Source organism: Zeugodacus cucurbitae, chromosome 5 (assembly GCF_028554725.1).
Source record: "Zeugodacus cucurbitae isolate PBARC_wt_2022May chromosome 5, idZeuCucr1.2, whole genome shotgun sequence".
Classification (NCBI taxonomy): Eukaryota; Metazoa; Arthropoda; class Insecta; order Diptera; family Tephritidae; genus Zeugodacus; species Zeugodacus cucurbitae.
The window spans coordinates 35,000,385-35,019,020 of NC_071670.1; the positions used below are offsets into that span (position 1 = coordinate 35,000,385).

The 18,636-nt window shown below is 33.0% G+C and overlaps 1 protein-coding gene across 1 annotated transcript in view; it reads left to right on the forward strand.

Moving 5' to 3' along the window:
- LOC105216435 (tRNA dimethylallyltransferase) overlaps positions 1–17,608 on the forward strand; it is a 112,244-nt gene extending 94,636 nt beyond the window's left edge. The window contains exons 5-9 of the mRNA XM_054230801.1: positions 1,358–1,496; positions 13,692–13,795; positions 15,187–15,338; positions 16,720–17,186; positions 17,349–17,608. Of these exons, the coding sequence (XP_054086776.1) occupies positions 1,358–1,496; positions 13,692–13,795; positions 15,187–15,338; positions 16,720–17,186; positions 17,349–17,513 (1,027 nt within the window). The 3' untranslated portion in view covers positions 17,514–17,608. The remainder of the gene's footprint in view (positions 1–1,357; positions 1,497–13,691; positions 13,796–15,186; positions 15,339–16,719; positions 17,187–17,348) is intronic.
- Positions 17,609–18,636: the final 1,028 nt, after the last annotated feature.

Genomic DNA, 18,636 nt, shown 5'->3' on the forward strand with positions numbered 1-18,636 from the left:
ATTTTGAGAATTCCAAGTGCGCGTGTACTTAAAATGTGTTAATTTGTATTTATGTATGTTGCTTACATACATATAATCTTAGGTTTTTATGCCCTGAACAGGGTATATTAAGTTTGTCACGAAGTTTGTAACACCCAGAAGGAAGCGTCGGAGGCCCTATAAATTATATATATAAATGATCAGTATGTTGAACTGAGTCGATTTAGCCATGTCCGTCTGTCTGTCCGTCTGTCTGTATATATACGAACTAGTCCTTCAGTTTTTAAGATATCGTTTTGAAATTTTGTAGATGTTATTTTCACTTCAAGAAGCTGCTCATTTGTCCCGATATCATATAGCTACCATACAAACTGAACGATTGGAATCAAGGGCTTGTATGGAAAACTTCCGCATTTTACTACATATCTTCACGAAATTTGGTGAATTCTTTGAAAAAATTGTTTAAATCGGTTCACTATAGCATAAAGTTGCCATACAAACTGAACGATCAGAATCAAGGGCTTGTTTTTACTTACTTTTTCTTATGTCTTTAGATTTGCATAAACATATAGTTACTAAAAGAAATCCTGTGAAGGGTATATTAGCTTCGGTACAGCCGAAGTTAACGTTTTTTCTTGTTTTTAATAGTATTTGCCAGTGTCTTTATTCGTTGTTCTTGTCATTAAAGCAGCATAAAATCTTACCAAAATAATTAGTTAAAGCCTTTGGTAGAATATAAATCCAGGTCTATTCCAGTTACATATGTACATAAATCCAATTTGTGGAAGCAGTGATATAATTCGTTGATTGTAGTCCTTCGGAATACTCTGTGGAATCTGTGTCCATGAAATTTCTGAAAAAATTGTGGAAAGATTGATCTTGATGTTTCATGTTTCTGAGGAGATTTCAGATTTCGATCTCAGGATAATTCTTCAGTCATTTGGAATTGATCTACAATTTTTCGACTATTATATGCATTTTTCGTATAATGTTTCTTTGGATTCAATGTACTTTACTGAGAACACAATTTGAGTTCCAACTCAACACAATTAGCTTGATTATTTTAGTTAAAGTTATTAGTTATGTCAGGAAAAGATCTCAAGATAAGATCTCTGAAATACATTTAATCATTAAAAAGTGGAGTCAAGGACTATTTTTTTCAATAAGGGTGAGTTTTTGTTGGTCGATGTATTCTTAAAACTACGGATTCCGAAACTCAAATGTTTTTAAATAATAATTTTGAACTAGCTGATTTTCTTCACTCTTGTCCTTCTATATTCTTTCATTACGTTTATGCTTCAAATAATTTACATCAGAGGTAAACAAAACAAAATTCAATAATTTCAATTATTTCATTTCCCTCTTTTCCCCTTTTTAGCGCCATAGAAGTATATCAGCAAACGGGAGAGACCCTAACTGCTAAATTGCAGGCGCAACGCCAACAACCAGGCGGTAATCGGCTCGGCGGACCACTACGTTACCCCCACACTATATTGTTTTGGTTGCGTTGTAAGCAGGTACGTACAAAAACAAAATTAATTATTATTTGTATACAGTTCTAATACCACCAAAAATAATAAAAAAAACTTAAACAATCCCTAGACACTATAAAAACATAGGAATATCCATGAAATCTAATTACTGTACTTTTCCACTGTTTTGACTGAAAACTATGTATTTCTACAAATGCGGCGATTATTTCGAAAGTGGGAAAGAAAAATGAAATTAACGCATTATATGCGTCATAAATGTTTTAAAATAGCAATTGGGTTGACAAATCTCAGATGTATGCGCCTTTGTACCGGCTGCAGACATAACATTGCTGTTGACTGATGCCTTAGTTGTGCGTCTGGACACCGGTGTGCTTGCGTTAAATCGTTCACATCCAAATGCTTAACATATTTCATTCAGCTTCTAGCTGTAGGAATGTCACTTAAGTTTCCATTGTAGGTATTAGTGGAGAGGCGTAGGCAATGAGGGGATGCTGAGGGGTTTGAAATTACTTTTAATGCGTTACAAGCATATATTTTCCTGTTATTTTCTCTGATTTTTTTATATTAATCGATAAAAAGTTTTAGAACATCTAATGGAATTGTAAAGAGATTTAATTCACAGAGTTCTGTAAAATTATACCGTTAGAATTGCAGAGTCTTAAACATTGTTGAGGGATGCTCATTCTTCAAAGTCTCTTGATTGTATTATATTGACGTCAAATTTATGTTCATCTAGATCGGAAGAAATATATAAGTTGTTAGTATAAATTAGAAAAATATCTGCTGATAATACTCAATTGAGCAAAAACAACAAAATAATAAGGAATAAATTTAAGAATAGCTTTTTTCCCAAAATATGTGAACATTTATCACGAATTTTAGTAATCAACTAAAATTAACTAATCATTATGAAATTACAATTTATTTGTTATATCTGATTTATTTATTTATATTTAGAAGTGTACAAAGATAAGTACTAGACATGCATTAATATATATTTGAAATGAGATTTTAGTTTCGATAGCATAGTTTATATTAAGAATAGAATAATTAAATGAGTTGTATAGAAGGTACTTCAGTTTCTACTTAAGTAATACTTATCTCTGTAACCTGTAAACAGTTAAAATGACAGACGAAAAAATTTCCGTTATGTATGTTATCGAGCACTGTATTTCATAACCCTGCAGTGAAGTATCAAACAGTTTAGGAAAGTAACATTTTTACGACAAAAATTGAAATTAAACAAGTTCGAAAATATTGCCATTATGGGAAGGTACAGAGCGCTTCATGTTGCATGTAGATGTGTTTCATAAATTTGGAGATCTAATGAACTTTAAGCGGACCGAATGAGCTTAGTCTAGACACTAGAAGATTTATATCAGCATTGTAAGAACGACATCGAATCAGTTTCCTAGATTTCTGGAAGCAATCGAGATTTTACTTTTCTGACTGAGTGAACTACAAAGTTTATAACTAGTAGACTTCCCAGGAGAAATAATCCAAATAATACGAGTAAACGCTTAAAACAAGAAAATAAGCATTCAAGCATTTAGGCACCCTCTAATAACACACCAGCGCGCGTCTCTGTCACTCTGTCACTCTGACACTATGTAGTGTTGCAAATGCCTTGCTGCAACAAATCTTATTCTATGTTTTCGAAAGACGCTAACATTGTGTGTGGAAGGAAGGAGACAATTTTGTCAACTTTACAGCATTTTATTTATGTTCGTTGCAGTGTTGAGCTGACGCTTCTCCATAACACTAAATTTTATGCGACATGTCGCATACCATGTTCCCCCATTTTCGTGATTTCTTTCTTAATTTTAGTGAAATTTTCCATCTACCAAAATAGCTTTAGTTCCAGTTTTCACGATATTCGAAGTAAACTATACAGCGCTCTTTCAATTTATGATAAAGAAATAAAGCAGACAAAGCAAAACTCGGAAGTTTAGAACAAAACAAAAAAACAATAATTACAATTGGGATAATTCTTAAAAATCCCATTAGACACAGAACTGTTTTAAGTATCTGTGGGGATAGGTAGACAACAGCTGACTGCTGATGGTTCACTGTCAAACATCCAAAGCAGCGCAGCAGCCTACGCCCACACCGGCTGATAAATCTGCTCAAAATAGCTGGGTTTTCATTTTCCTTCTTTCCATTCCGTTTGATCTAATAACAATCTCACGAATATGTTGTGTCTCATATATCCGATTTTATATATAAACGTATGCATGTAACTTCAAATGCATTTTTCTTTAATCCCTTTCTATTTCGTATGCTTATCCGACCAGCATTAAATTACCGAAATTTATGATTTTCATCTTAACTAATCCGCTTCCGGATTTCCCATCTTTTTACTTTTCGTTTATATTAAAGGTGAAATTCTAATTTTCTGGGAATAGTATGTAAGTGTGACAGTAGAAATGATAATATTTCTTTAATGAGCTTTGCTTTCAGGGAATCGGAAACAACGTTTAAACAATCGTTATTTAGAAATCTCTTGAAAAAAGTCTAATCGCTAGAAAGTAAAGCTTTAAATTAGCTTGCCGAATACATGATTCATCCTGAATTGATTTATTTTATACAATTTACACAACAAATTACACAGGAGGTATCTTCTTTTCAAATAATTAATAATCCTCAACTTCTTGATTTTGCTTTCATATTCGAGGGTATGTAGTAATTAAAAAAATATGAACAAATTCGAACCTTAAGTACGCCGAGATCACCTGTCTTTTCAATGCATACGTCAGGAATTTAGAAAAATCACTAAAAAAGCTGGTATGCGACATTATCCTGGAAGTACTATATATGAAAGTTGTACACAATATGAGAGGGTTTGTAGATACCTTATTGCAAGCTGGGAAAATCGGTTGTTCTTCAATGTCTTTTTGATTAGGTCATGTTTATTGAAATGATACTGCTTTACAAGATCTGACGAACCGCAGATAGTTCTCTCGACAGTATGTGAGTTATCGAATTGAAAATTGATATAAAACTAAAATGAATCGTGTTAACTTTTCATTGGATATTGCTTAATAAAACCCGACACTCAGATTGCGCTTGTCTTATGCTGGTTTTCTACCAATTAAGAAATTAGGTTTAAATTTAAAAAATAAAATGAGAATTTATTCTGGTGGTTTATTGGTGAAGATCGAATATTATTTAAGTTTTGTAAACTGGTTGGATTTTGAGTTCGAAAGCGTGAAAAGGATTGTTTCAAAAACAAACTTCTTCATTGTTGCTATTTTTTCCGAATTTCCGGGCATTTTCTCGAAGTCTGAAAACATTCAAAAGGATCTGGGGATCAGATCTGGAGAATTCAGTTGATACGGAAACAATCTCACCATTGTCATCACTTACGAATGGTTTCTTCGTCGGGCGCAGAGCTCGGATGATACTCATTAAGACCTTTTTCAGTCTCAGAAATATTTCTTTTTTGTCGTAAAATAATGTTTTAAGAATTAGCCTTCTTATTTCGTTCTAACACACCTCTTTTTTATGTTAGGACTTGGATTTGTCAAAAGCATTAGGAGCAATTACACAATTACAATTACAATAAATTTTGCATTAACTGGTAACTGGTGTTAATTAATGTACGCCAAGTAGCTCAAATTCGCATACACTCACACAAACTTGTACAATGTTCAGTACATACGAGTATTACGCATAACAATACCGCTACACATCTGTGTACATAGGTCACTTCACACGTCCGTAGAATTTGTTGGTCTCACGTCTTTAAGATGCCACCAACGTTCTTTGCCAATTCTTTTTACAATTTCTTAAGCAAATCATGGTAGTCAAGCCTTCCTTGCGTCTCCACCGGATTATCGGTTAACCCCGTATGTGATTATAATACTCTCTACCGCCTCTCACATTCTCCATACACATTTTATATCATTGCAATCGCGCTGTCACGCATACACCCATACAAAGTTGGCGGCTTTAAAGCCGATTCTGCGCGCTCACTATGGAAAAGAACCTGTAAAACTCCTTTCACTTTGCATTCCTTAACATTCGACATTCTTCTTCAATTACGACTCGCATTCTAAAGCGCCCTGCTCCCCGCTTGCGGACTGCGCACAATCGGACTGTTCACTTGTTCTTGCGCCAATCTTTCACCAGCCAGCTGTTGAGCGCGTTGCGTTTACGTTTCTATGTTGGTGTGTGTGTGTGTGTGTGTGTGTGCGCCGTGGCTCAGCGAAATTTTTTGTGTTGCCATCGTAAAAGCGCCTACTCAAAGGCATTTTGGCCAAAAGCCAAATGAGTCGTAAACCATTGTTGAAGCCAACACGTTATCGCTGCAGAAGACAAAGAATAAGTCAAAGAACGTCTTCGACTTCTTCGTTAAAGACTATCGATGTATTTGTTGTTGCAGCTAGTTTGCTGAAGTTCGCTTTGACGGCTGGTTACCGCATCTGCATGCTAATTTCACATTTGACGCAATCGCGTATTTCATTGTAATGCGTCGCCATCGTTGGGTGTAGTGAATGTTAAGGAATGTACGCAGACATAACTGGTTGCAAGCACACACACACACACACATACACATCCATATGTACATTCTTATACATCCAGCCATATCTATTTCGTGCAGTTGTATGTACGTCTGTCTCTAAGTGCTTTGGCTTCGGCTTAACAATTAAACTGGTTATGCTGCTGAATTATAGCTAAAGACAAAAACAACAAGAAATTACTGAAATAGCAACAAAAACAAATTACTTTAGGTCACTGCAGTGCAGAATGTCGCTGAATTTTAATTTTCATATCGATAAATAATTGAGGCGAATTCAGTGGAAATAATAAGGAAAACCGCTAACTTGAGCCACATACATGCAAACACACATAACACATACAAATGCAAATGCATGCGTGATTGGAGCCGTGGCATGTCTCAAGTGATGATTCAGCAATGCAAAATAAATTAAAATGTTATTTTTTATTACTTCGAGTGATAAGCGATACATTTGAGTAATTTAGTGATAAAAAATATTATAAATAAATATCTTAAATAATAAATAAATATAAATATAATGATAATTATAGAAATCTTAATAGTTAACCTCTTTAAAACGTTTGACTCTCATGGATACATGACACTCTGTTCATAACTCCACTACTGACAATCTGACCTTTAGATTCCAGCGAGTAAAGCTTGTCTCATATAAACTAAAAGCTCACTTTATGTTCGGCTGTGCAGAATGGTATCCATTTTAGTTGTGTTCCCAGACTTTATCAGAAATTAATAAAAGTATTCCTATGTCAAATTCTCTAGAAAATAAATGAACAAATGAGGGAAGTGATAATATTTACTCTCAGTTAGAAATTGTAAGATTAGGACTTGTCTGGGTTTTGATAGAAAAAGAAACTCTTTCTCTTTCTGTGTAAACTCTTTTTACAAGTTTGGGAACCAAACAGTAAATATAAAATAAAACAAGTAAGGAAAGGCAAAGTTCGGGTGTAACCGAACATTTTATACTGTCGGAATTTATTGAATAAATTTTATTGAGATAATACACAAATTTACCCATAAATTCGGCATGAAGTTTAATAGAATAATAGAAAATCGTCATGTATAGTGTATGAGCGCTTAGATAATTCCTGAACCGATTTCATTAATTTTCACCTGCAAGGTAGACTATATCCAAGACTATAAGCTCACTTAATTTTGCTAAGATATCTCACATATTAACCTATATATAGCTATAATTGGGTACATAGAAGCTAGGAGATGTTATTACCCGATTTTAATAATTTTTGGAACAGAGTCACACTATTAGAAGAGAACAATTTCCTCTGAATTACATTAAATTATCTGAGATATTTACCCATATTTTCGGTTAAAATGTACCTTAGGCACTGAGAAAAATATAAAAATATGGGCAAATGGTGGATAACATTTTTCGATGAAGCTTATATGACAGATGATGTAAGCAGTCGAAATTAGATCTTAGAAAGAAAATATTAAAATTTTATATTTCAAAAAACACTGACACAATTTTTGAAAAATTGGTATATTACTCTTTTATTTATATGCATATTTCTTTTAATTCAGAGGCATATACTTTTTCATATTATATTTTGGATTTTTTTGTAACTACATATCGTCCCCTCAATATAACAATAGCGTATGTGCTCATACGCCATTATTTTTTTATTGCATATTTAGAATCTCCATTATTGATTCTATGTCTGGTCAAAATTTCGTCAAATTTTACTTCCATAAAGTGGGTCAAAATGTCATTGGAAAAAATGGTGTATAATTTCACGTTCATGTTTTTTGTTCATGTTTTCTGATTTGACAAAAACTTTACACTCGATTTTCTCAAAACCAAAAAAAAATTATACGCTATTATATTGAGGGGACGATATATCATATAATTAATATTAATTTTTTTAATAAACCTTTTTTCGAACTTCGAAAACAAATATTTCGATTTTGGAGTCTAACTTTGAAAATCGAAGAACACACGTTTGTTACTTATGACTCAATCTCTCGGAAAAGTCAGTCAATACCCAGCCGAGTTTGTACAGTGTTATTAACAACTTGGATCGCTTCATACTATAATTTTGAACTCTCTCTTAGAGTATTATTCAAGTAAGCCTATGAAGTTTATACATTAATCTAGTAATTTATAATCACTTCAACTGACAGAAATTTAAGGTTATAAAAAACTTCGATTGTAAGAAGAAATTTTAATTTTTTTTTTATAATTTCCGTAACGAAATTCTCAAATACTATTTTTTCCGACAAGAAGCAGGATAATTATAGTAAAAACCGGGCAGTTATTTGAAAAAAATAGCAAGTTTATAAACACTGTTTGGAATTATGTATATAGAAAGCTTTTTAGAATGGAATATAAATTTTTCATTGTGATGACCATACCAACGGTTGCAATATCTTTTCAATGCTAAATTTCTATTGTAAATCAAATGTCTATAAATTTGTCTCCATTTTGACAAAACATTCGGATTGCTGCATGGAATAAACAAATGGCAGAGATCAAACTTTATTCCCATATTTTTATTATCACTTAAATAGTAAATTATGGTACCATCAAAAACAGCGAATCGAATAACCTATTGATATAAATCACATAAACTGGTATAAATCTGATAGAGATGCTTAAAACAGAATAAAGTTATACCAATTTAATGAATTATGCAAGAGAGGATTGTAGTGAATTCCACTAGAATTTTTGGCGGAAATCTGGTATAATTGTATAAACTGGTATAAATTTGTAAAATGTACAAAATTTATTAGATATCCATATACAATTTTTTAAATATTTATTGCTACCTTTATAAATAAAATTTTAAACTACGATTGGTGGATCGAATGATTTGGTATAAATCATATGCCATACTGACTAGTAGAGAAAGCGATTTGAAGACGGCTAGTCAAACTGGTATCTATGCTGCTGTATGACAAATGTCCCTATAAATACCTAAAAGAGACCACTGCAATTCAAAAAGACACTCGTACAAACCGAAGCATTCTGATAAAAATTATTTGGATTTCCTTTATTATTTACTAAGAAAAGTCAAAATAAAATAATTATGAAAATAATTATTGGAACCAAACTATAAGCAAAACGACAAATTTACAGCCACGCTTACGAGAATAAATACATTCACACCTATTTATTGTGTATATGCGTTATATACTCACATGTATGTATGTATGTAGATAACTTGCGTATGCACCGAAAAATTCAATCAAATCTAATTGTGGCTGATGAGTTGGTGGGCGCACATACTTACACGCAACGACATGGACATAGTGTACGGCACATGCTTGATTTTAAATTAAGATACGAAAATTAGAACAAACTGATAAGATATTTTGTTCGCGGCTTGTGGCGGCAGACACGCATTGGCATGAACGGCCCTTATCAACTTAATTATCAAGCAACAACAACAAAACCAAATGAGGAAATACAATAAAAATAAATGAAAGAACTTTGATGCCAATGACCAACAGAATTAACGAAAAATTTATTAAACAATTTCTGTTTTTTTCTTGCTTTTTTTGCTTTTTTGTTTATTTGTTATTATTGTTTTTATGGTTAATGCATATCTATGTTTTATTTTTATTGTACGAGTAGTTAACTTAAACAAATACACTCAAAAGTAAATAAAACGATTGTTTGGGGTTTTTAATAGAAAAACTAGGTCAAGCGTGTACACATATTTACAGTTATACTATATGATATAACATGTCGCCTACAAGTTGAGCACTTCAGCTCACCTAGCAATGTTTAATAAATACCAAAATTTTGACAAAACTGCGTGCGGTCACATACGACATTTCGGCGAACTCACTCAGCTTGCCACCGTGTGTTCAACTCAGCGTTTTTTGCTCTACCTTGGATATATCCTTTTCCGTTAATTGCTTTGCGGATGCCGAACAATTTTAGAATATATTTTTGAGTGAAACCTCTTTAGCTATATTAGTAAGATCGGTGCAACGAAATTGGGTTGCGCAACAAAATTTTGTCACGATTTTAATATACGAAGTGGCATAATGAAGACACACATTTAAATATTGTTTATTTAGTATGGGTTAATATTCGGCTGATTTCAAAACTCAGAGAAAATTTAATGTTTGAAAATTTTAATTTAAAAAATTTACAAAAGTTTTTGTATATTATATGGGTATGGTAAAAAATATTATAAGAAGGCTTTTCAATAAAAAAAATTTTTTGAACGGTTGACATACATTTATGATTTATTAAATTATTAAAAAAAACGAATACCAAGCGGAAGAGATTTAAGCGAAAAAGCTGATAACTAAAAATATTTTTTGAGGAAAGTTGCCACCTTTCCAAATATTTTTATTCAATTATTACTATGCCGTTATAAAACGGAAGAAGTTTAAGGAATATTTCTGTCGAAGATATTTTCTTAAGAGGTTGTCATTCGTTAATAGGTTTAATTGTTAAAGAAATTCAAAAAGTCTTGTTTTTGAAATAAAATTTAGTTGGTTTAGTAGGGTTGCCAACTATTGAAAATATTTTCATATATATGATGTATATATATATGAACCTTAAGCGATTTAATGAAATATTTTTTCTTATTTTTTTTCTAGATTATCATATTTCGTTTAGTTCGAAATATATTTTAGGAAACAATAAATTTCAAAAATATTTAGAAACTATTTTTAATGAATATATACTTTTTGCTTCGTAATTTTACCTTCACTTAATAGTTTTTCTGCAGAACAAACCCACAGTGGGCTCTATTTCTATTCATATCATATTATCATATGCTGTCAAAAACTATCGTTATTTTAGTGTACATAATAAATTTGAGCCTATGCAAACATATGTATGTACATATATCCTCTTCAAGAAACTTAGAAAAACTCACTAATATTATTGAATAATAAGTATTATTGTATTAGATTTTATTAGATTTTAATTTTAGTACTTTAAGCAATACTTTTGTGTGCAAAAACATATACAAACGCCCAAAAAAATTGTTTAAAAATTCTTTTCAAATTTATGTTGTTGATAAACAAACAGTGTCTACGTGTGTCCAGTCAAGTTTTTGTTTTGTGGCAGCTACTAGTTCTAAGCAGTGTGCTTACATACAATATGCGTTGATCCCTGTAGGGATTGGGTCAAGTATTATTAATTTAAATATTTTTTGCTTTCTTTTATACTTCTTACTATAAATACAAAATATTTGTTTTTGAGTTTTCCAAATGGTTTATATGAATTAGATACATGCGCGTAATAGCAAAAAGCTGTCTTTGATTTATTGAAACTCATACTTCTACTCTATTTTCTAAAACGTACTATGATATACTACGTCGAATAATAAAATTTTTTGTTGAAATAGGATACCCTTTCTAAATTTGAACGAAAATTTCAAACTTCAAACAACAATTCCATTATCTCTTTTCATACCATTACTGTATTCTATAAAGTGCTGTGTGAGTACCGGCATTCGGAGATTGTTTTAGAGATGGATGCTTGGTAAAACAACACAATTTTTTTAATAACACTAATAATGCGTAAAGCTCCATGAAACCATTTTAATTTTTATAATGAACCCACATATATATATAAATTTATGACTGATTAGCGAATACCCTAAGGGTACTGTAAAGGTTATCATCAAATTGGAACCGTGTCCATTTTAGCTCTAAAACATATATAACAACAAGTTTGAAAATCGAATATTTCAAAAATTGCAAAAATGAAATATGCTATTACACTGAAGATTTCCATTGAAATGCTCCTAAGGGTACATACTATCTACTACAGTCATAATTACATACGTAAATCTCACAAATACATACATATACATATATATTCGAAACAATATGTGCTTACGCATGTTTGACATGAAATTCAGTAAAATCATACACCTTACTAATTTCCTCGAGTTAATTTACTATAAATATTTGTAGACAACTAATTAGATACACGTGTACCGCAACACATCTGCAAGGTTGAGGATTTCGGTATCTCTGCAGGGTATGCGCCGCAACTGCTGACATGTGTAATAGCACATAAATGTTTATACAAATACGAGAGTATTTTGATAAATCAGTGCCATTTTGAAAATTGTATCCAATAGTTAATGATAGCTATGGGACCTGATTGGAAAATATAGACGTTTATTATTCTGTATAAATAGTGAGACCAATGAAATACTGCTTGAAAGGCGATTACTTTTATAGAAAAGAGTAGGTGCGACGTAACATTGGATCGTTTTTAGTTAGAGCGCTGTTCGAGGTCTGATTTGACGATACTAAAATAATGCACCGTTTTAATGACCATCGGAAACTTATTTCTATTTATGTCTCCGTTCGAATCTACTTTATGTGGCCGGTAATTCCGGCCGATAATTCAGCCCAGTCAAGCAATATTAGTTTTGCAGCTTCTCCCGAAACTATTTATTTTAAATGTTACCATGATTTAACATCAATAGTAACCCCAACAAGGCTGGACCTTCACAGAGAAAGCCTATAGTCTTACATTTAAATATATTGATTGACAGATACAGACAGAAATTGAACTGACAGATGCAGTACCATCAGATTCTTCATGATAATTTACAGGTTCCTCATTCTAACCATGCAGACTTTGTAACGTCTTGAATATTTGAAATCACTCGTTGGCGATATTAGCGCTTACAACACTGTTAATCTATCTGAAAATATATTAGTCTTTATCACTCTTCCACCCTCTTTCTGTAGTGTTTCAACGTCAATTAGTTTCTCTAAAATGTTAAAAAGTTGCAGAGAGAGAAGAAAGAGATACATATGTATTTCCTTGCTCAGAGAATAATTCGTCTAAATTCTGGCGATTTTGCATCTAAACTGTATTCGTTAAAGTATGCTAGATATAGATATTGTTACTGACAGTTACTGTTCCTATTATTTTTTGGAGTGAGTCTGACAGAAAAATACATTGGTTCCTGAAGTCTTGGTTTTGTTCAACGACAGATTTTTATATAATTGGTCATCTTCAATATTACATACAATATCGGAGAGTGTTTTTCAAACTTATGAAAGGCCCGATTCTAAGTGTTTGATCTAATGGAATCATCCTCATATTTTTTTATCTTTTACAATCTAAAAGGGGATATAAAGAACTATCGAACCTCCCTCGTGCATACCTCAATACTCGTGTCAAATAAGCGACAATTACAATTGTGCTCCAAAAAAGGGGTTTAGGAATTTTTGGTAGAGTTTTTTTGTTTGTATGTTTATATATATCAGTCATCGATCAGTGCTCATTAATTTCTGTAGTTTTCAAGTGGTATTTAAGAGATTATTTAACAGACACGCCTGCCAAAATCAATACCCAATAGATATACTTTTCAACAGACCACAAGCTTAATTGCTGCTTAAAAAACCAGTCATCTCTATGTGTGTGTGTGTGTTTATGCAAGCGACTCGTTGAAAGAGTCCGCAATTAGAGCTAATGATCTACATGAACTACAGGAAGTTGTAATGTTGGTAATTATAGCTAATATGGTGTTTAAAATATAGAGCATGGTGTTAACAAATAAGCGTATAATTATTACATACTAAGTTCGGTTGGCAGGTATGGACTATAATATTAATTTTAATAAATCGAACGATATTAATAATTAATTTACTTATTTAACGATTTAACAATTAACTTGTTAGCATAAAATTTGTTGTAAGTATGAACAGTGATCTCTTACTCTCTCATTATCTTTATCTTTCAGGATGTGCTCAATGTGCGTTTGGACAAGCGCGTCGACGCTATGCTCGAACAGGGTTTGCTGGCTGAGATACGTGCTTTTCATAACGAACACAACGGTGATAAAAGGTAAACAAACACCTTAGAATATGGACGTAGAAAACCCCAGAGATATCTAAATATATAACATAGAGTACACTTGTGAGCTTGATTATGAAGGAGACTTGTTGATATATACATACATATCTCGCATATCATATGTACGTGTATATACACTGGTGGCCACATAATTAGGGACAAAATAAAGTTGAGTAAAACACGCGTTTCAGTTCAATGTTTTTAGCACTAAATTTTCGCCTAGAGACCCATTGTAAATTGCAACGGTATATTATAACTGTGCTCAAAAATGTAGCACGTTTTTGAGTGACAAATTTAGACACTTTTACTAAAATTCGGCGGTTTGATGAATTTATTGTATTTTGAGTGTGCTGGTGCTTGGTCACATAATTAAGGACACCAATTTTTTTTATTGGATTTTTTATTATTTTAACTCAAAAACTTGCGGTAAGTTGTATAAATCATTTGTATATTAACTGAATATTCAATATCAAATAAAATAACTGTTAGATATGGGTCGAAAATAGAGTTGTACTCCAGAATTGAGGAAAATGTTTATTTACAAGTACGTGAAGGAAAAAATGTCCATTAGAGCCGAAGCGAAGGAACTTTTATGCTCAAAATCAATGGTTCACAATGCTTTGATTCATTACGGAGGACAGGGAGTAAAATAAGAAAAAAAAAACGGCCCAGAAAAACTACTTCAAAGGACGATCGTGTAATTTGTAGAGTTTGCAAGGCGAATCCTTTTTTAACTTCCAGGCAAATTCTTGGCACGATAAAGGATCAACTGACCAACGATGTATCAACACGAACCATCAGATGTCGTCTTCCTGAATCGCAAGAAAAAAACCGCACATATCAAACAAAAACTTAAAGAGTCGTATTAAATGTGCAAAGGAGTATATCGGAAAACCATTAGATTTTTGAAAACAAATACTGTTGAGCGATGAATCCAAATTTAATTTATTTGGTTCAGATGGGAAACAATTTGTTCGTTAAATTTTCAATAAATCTATACTTTAGAAGATAATAAATTTGGTAACAGAAGTTTAAAAAAATATGTCGCTTTTAAATTATAAAATAAACCAATATTTTAAAAGAAAACGGAGTGTCCTTAATTATGTGACCACCAGTGTATGTATAATATTCTCGTATACATGTCTAAATATGTTAGCACTAAGCATATGGGGGGAAAAAGCGCCGAAAATCATTAATCATTTCTTAATCTTTCGATAATCTCTGCATAACTTGCTTACAAAGTGTCGAAGAACTTTAGTTATGCTTTTTTGTTGTAAATATATATGTATGTATCTTGTTATAAATATTTTTTTATTTAAATTTAAGCAATTTTATTATTAGCATGTCGGGGCTCTGTACTCATTATGCTCTCTATGCTTTAGCCAAACCGACAATTCCGCAGCGTACACCCGTGGCGTACTTCAAACAATAGGCTTCAAAGAATTCATACCCTACTTGGAGCAGTTTAATGCGGCAAATGATCAGAAAATTGAAGAGTACTTACGCTTGAATGCGTATAAAATGCCAACGGAAGGTAATTGTATACAATGATCTCGTTGTCTGTTTTTTTTTCTTCTTGCCTACTACTTAATGCCACTTAATTTTTGGCATTTTTGATTTAGTTCAGTTTTAACACTGGAAAAAATCATGTGATTAATTTAAGATATATGACTCAGCCCTTTGAACCTGGGTTTTTAATAAGTAAGAATAGATTTTGAAAACCTTTATGCTTCCAATTCATTTATGATTATTCAGTTCAAGACACCGAGTTAGCTCCGAGTGACTTCTCCTTTTTGCTCTTCTACACGTGTGATAGAGGCATCACGAACTCTCATTCGTATTTATATTGTTCAAGGCTTTCCCAACACTGAGCAGATACTGTCATTAAGTCAGCGAATCTACTTTAGGGAGTAAGAGTGGATGGGAGTTCCTTTTGCGGTTCATTCCTGTATAAATGGGATTCACGTAGGTTCTGCAAACTCGATCACAATCAATCTCCAATACTGTCGAGACTGCAAGTTCCTTCTGACGTGGAGTGAATATGGAGATCTAATGATCGATCAGATAAACTTATCTCTAATGAGAACTTTAGACATGTTGTTGAAGTTGTCTGGATTGTGTGGACAAATATTTTAACACTTTCTCCTTGGTTGTCCCCAACTTCACAAGACTGAGATGTAACTACATGACTCTCATTGCTTCAACCTTCCAGGTGGACCCTCTTTTATTTAAATCAATGAGCTTAAAGTATTTGTGACTGGTTCTGGACCATTCCTCGTTATATAGTGATATCTTCCGATTCTGAATGTATCACATTATAAATGACATGATTGAAAATTTCTGCCTTCACGCTTTGGGCAAAGTTCTATATACAAATCGGTGTTTTGAAGTGTTAAGATGCTTCCAAAGCTGTGTTTGTTCCATATAGGGGCTATGGCAAAATATTTATAAAGCTGTCTCTGCTAGAATGGAAATGGAATATTTTCGTCTCAGGAATGTTCTAAAAGATTTAACGTTGCCTGAAAAAGGAGCGAATGTTATTATTATATAATAATTTATAATTTAACCCAACTTTCGACAAGGTCATAAACGTGATTTAACTTTAATATGTGTATTTTGTACCCAATTTTTTACCATGTATGTAAGCACTTACGCATATTAAATTCGTATGTATGTCTATCTGTATCTACATATTCAACCACAACCATTCACCAATTGCGTCAACTTTTTCAAATATTTCTTTGCAATTCAAAAATCTAAGAGATCTAATTTTCCCACACACTCGCATAATAAAGTCGCTGAGAAACCATCACTTTTTCTTTCTTCACTTCTGAATATCTTTTATACTTACATTTGAATGACCATATTTTTTATTTTTTTTGTATTGTACAATAACTTATATCATTCGCACGCAGAGCACTTCAAAGCACAAAAGCCGAGTTCAATAAACGTAACAGCAGTTCAGAAGCACACACAACAACAAAATATAGACGAACGTCAATCACAACAGCCGCCACAGCAGTCGACCATTGATAGAGAAATTGAATTAGAATTGGAAACAGCGACACATTCCGATACAACAACTACGAGTTCACCTTTGCCCGCAGGCCTCGAGGTGCTAAACGCGTGTTTGAATGAGCTAAAACGGGTCACACAACGCTACTCGAAGAAACAAATCAAGTGGATAAATAATCGTTTTTTGGCCAGTAAGGATCGTCAAGTGCCCGATTTGTATGAACTCGATACGAGTGATGTTAACTTGTGGCAAGCAGAAGTGTATGAGCGTGCTGTGGCGGTAATCGAAAGTCATCGCCGTGGTGAGGTCTGCGAGATACAAGCAATGGCGCGGCGTCAACATCCGGGTGCGGGACTTAATGAGGAGGTAAGTTAGCAAGAATGAGAGAATTACTTATGCTGTGTTATTGGACCGAATATTTAAGCCCGGCGAGTGGGTGTGTATGTAATAGATCTGTAATGTTATGTCCAGTTATATAATTGATTCCTCCGGGCTTGACTTTCTACCATTTTTATTCCTTATTTTTAGACCAGCAATTTCTGCGAGATCTGTCAACGGCATTTTATAGGCGAATATCAGTGGCAATTACATCTGAAGTCCAATAAGCATAAAAAACGGAGGGAGTCAAATAAAAAGAAGGAGAAAGCGAGTGGAATTTCTGTGGACACCAATAGGGAGGATAAAAAATCGTGATTTATTTGATAATACTACTAAAAAATGTGTTATGAAAAACAAACCAAAATATACCTATGTATAATAAATTCTATAAGCCGAGATTATAAATTTATGCAATCAAATAAATTTCAAAATAAATCTCAAAAAAAAAAATATTGCGGAACAACTAACTCTTCTGTAGAAGACAGTTTCAACTCGCTATGTCTGATCCTTTCTTTCATGACAAAAAATCAAAATGTAAATGAAAAAAAAATACCCGATATATTTTAGGTTAAATTTGATTTTTATTATACTATTATAGTTCTATGTTCGATTCGCTACTCTTCAAACGGAAAATAGCTATTATTCTCTATAATTAAATAATTTTAAAGATAAGTTAATTTGAAGATGCACAGTAATTTAAGAGGTTAAATTTTAGTATTTTTTGAAAATTAATTATCAGCCGTTGCAAAACCATGCTGTACCTACTGTGTTTATTGGGTCGTTAACTTGGTAATTTCGTTTTTTTATTGTGTAAAACATTTTATGACGAAATATGGTCGTCTGTAGTACTAGATTCCATCATAAGAAAATCCATCAAGCTACTTGGCTGTTCCCGGATCGAATCACTCGCAACCAGATCGATCATGTTGTGATAGATGGACGACATGCCAGTGTGTTTGATGTGCGTACGCTTCGTGGTCCCAATATCGACTCGGACCACTATCTTGTAGCAGCTAAGATACGCCTCTGTGTAGAAAAGCGCACACATCAACAACACAAGGAAGATTCGACATCGAGAAGCTACAATCACAACCGACAGTCGAACGATTTTCTACTCGACTTGCACTCCTGCTCTCTGAGAGCACTCATCAGCATCTCGGTATAAGGGAACTGTGGGACGGCATATCAAACTCCTTACGGAAAAGTCAAAAAAACAGCTGGTATGATGAGAATTGTCGTCTCGCAGTGGAAAGAAAACAGACTGCCTACCTCGCAATGCTGCGATCGACCGCAACACGAGCGGGATGGGAAAGATACCGAGAGCTGAAGAGGGAAGCGAGACACATTTGCAGACAAAAAAAGAAAGAGGTCGAAATGCGTGAGTATGAAGAGCTTGACAAGCTGGCCGACAGGGATAATGCTCGAAAATTTTAATTGT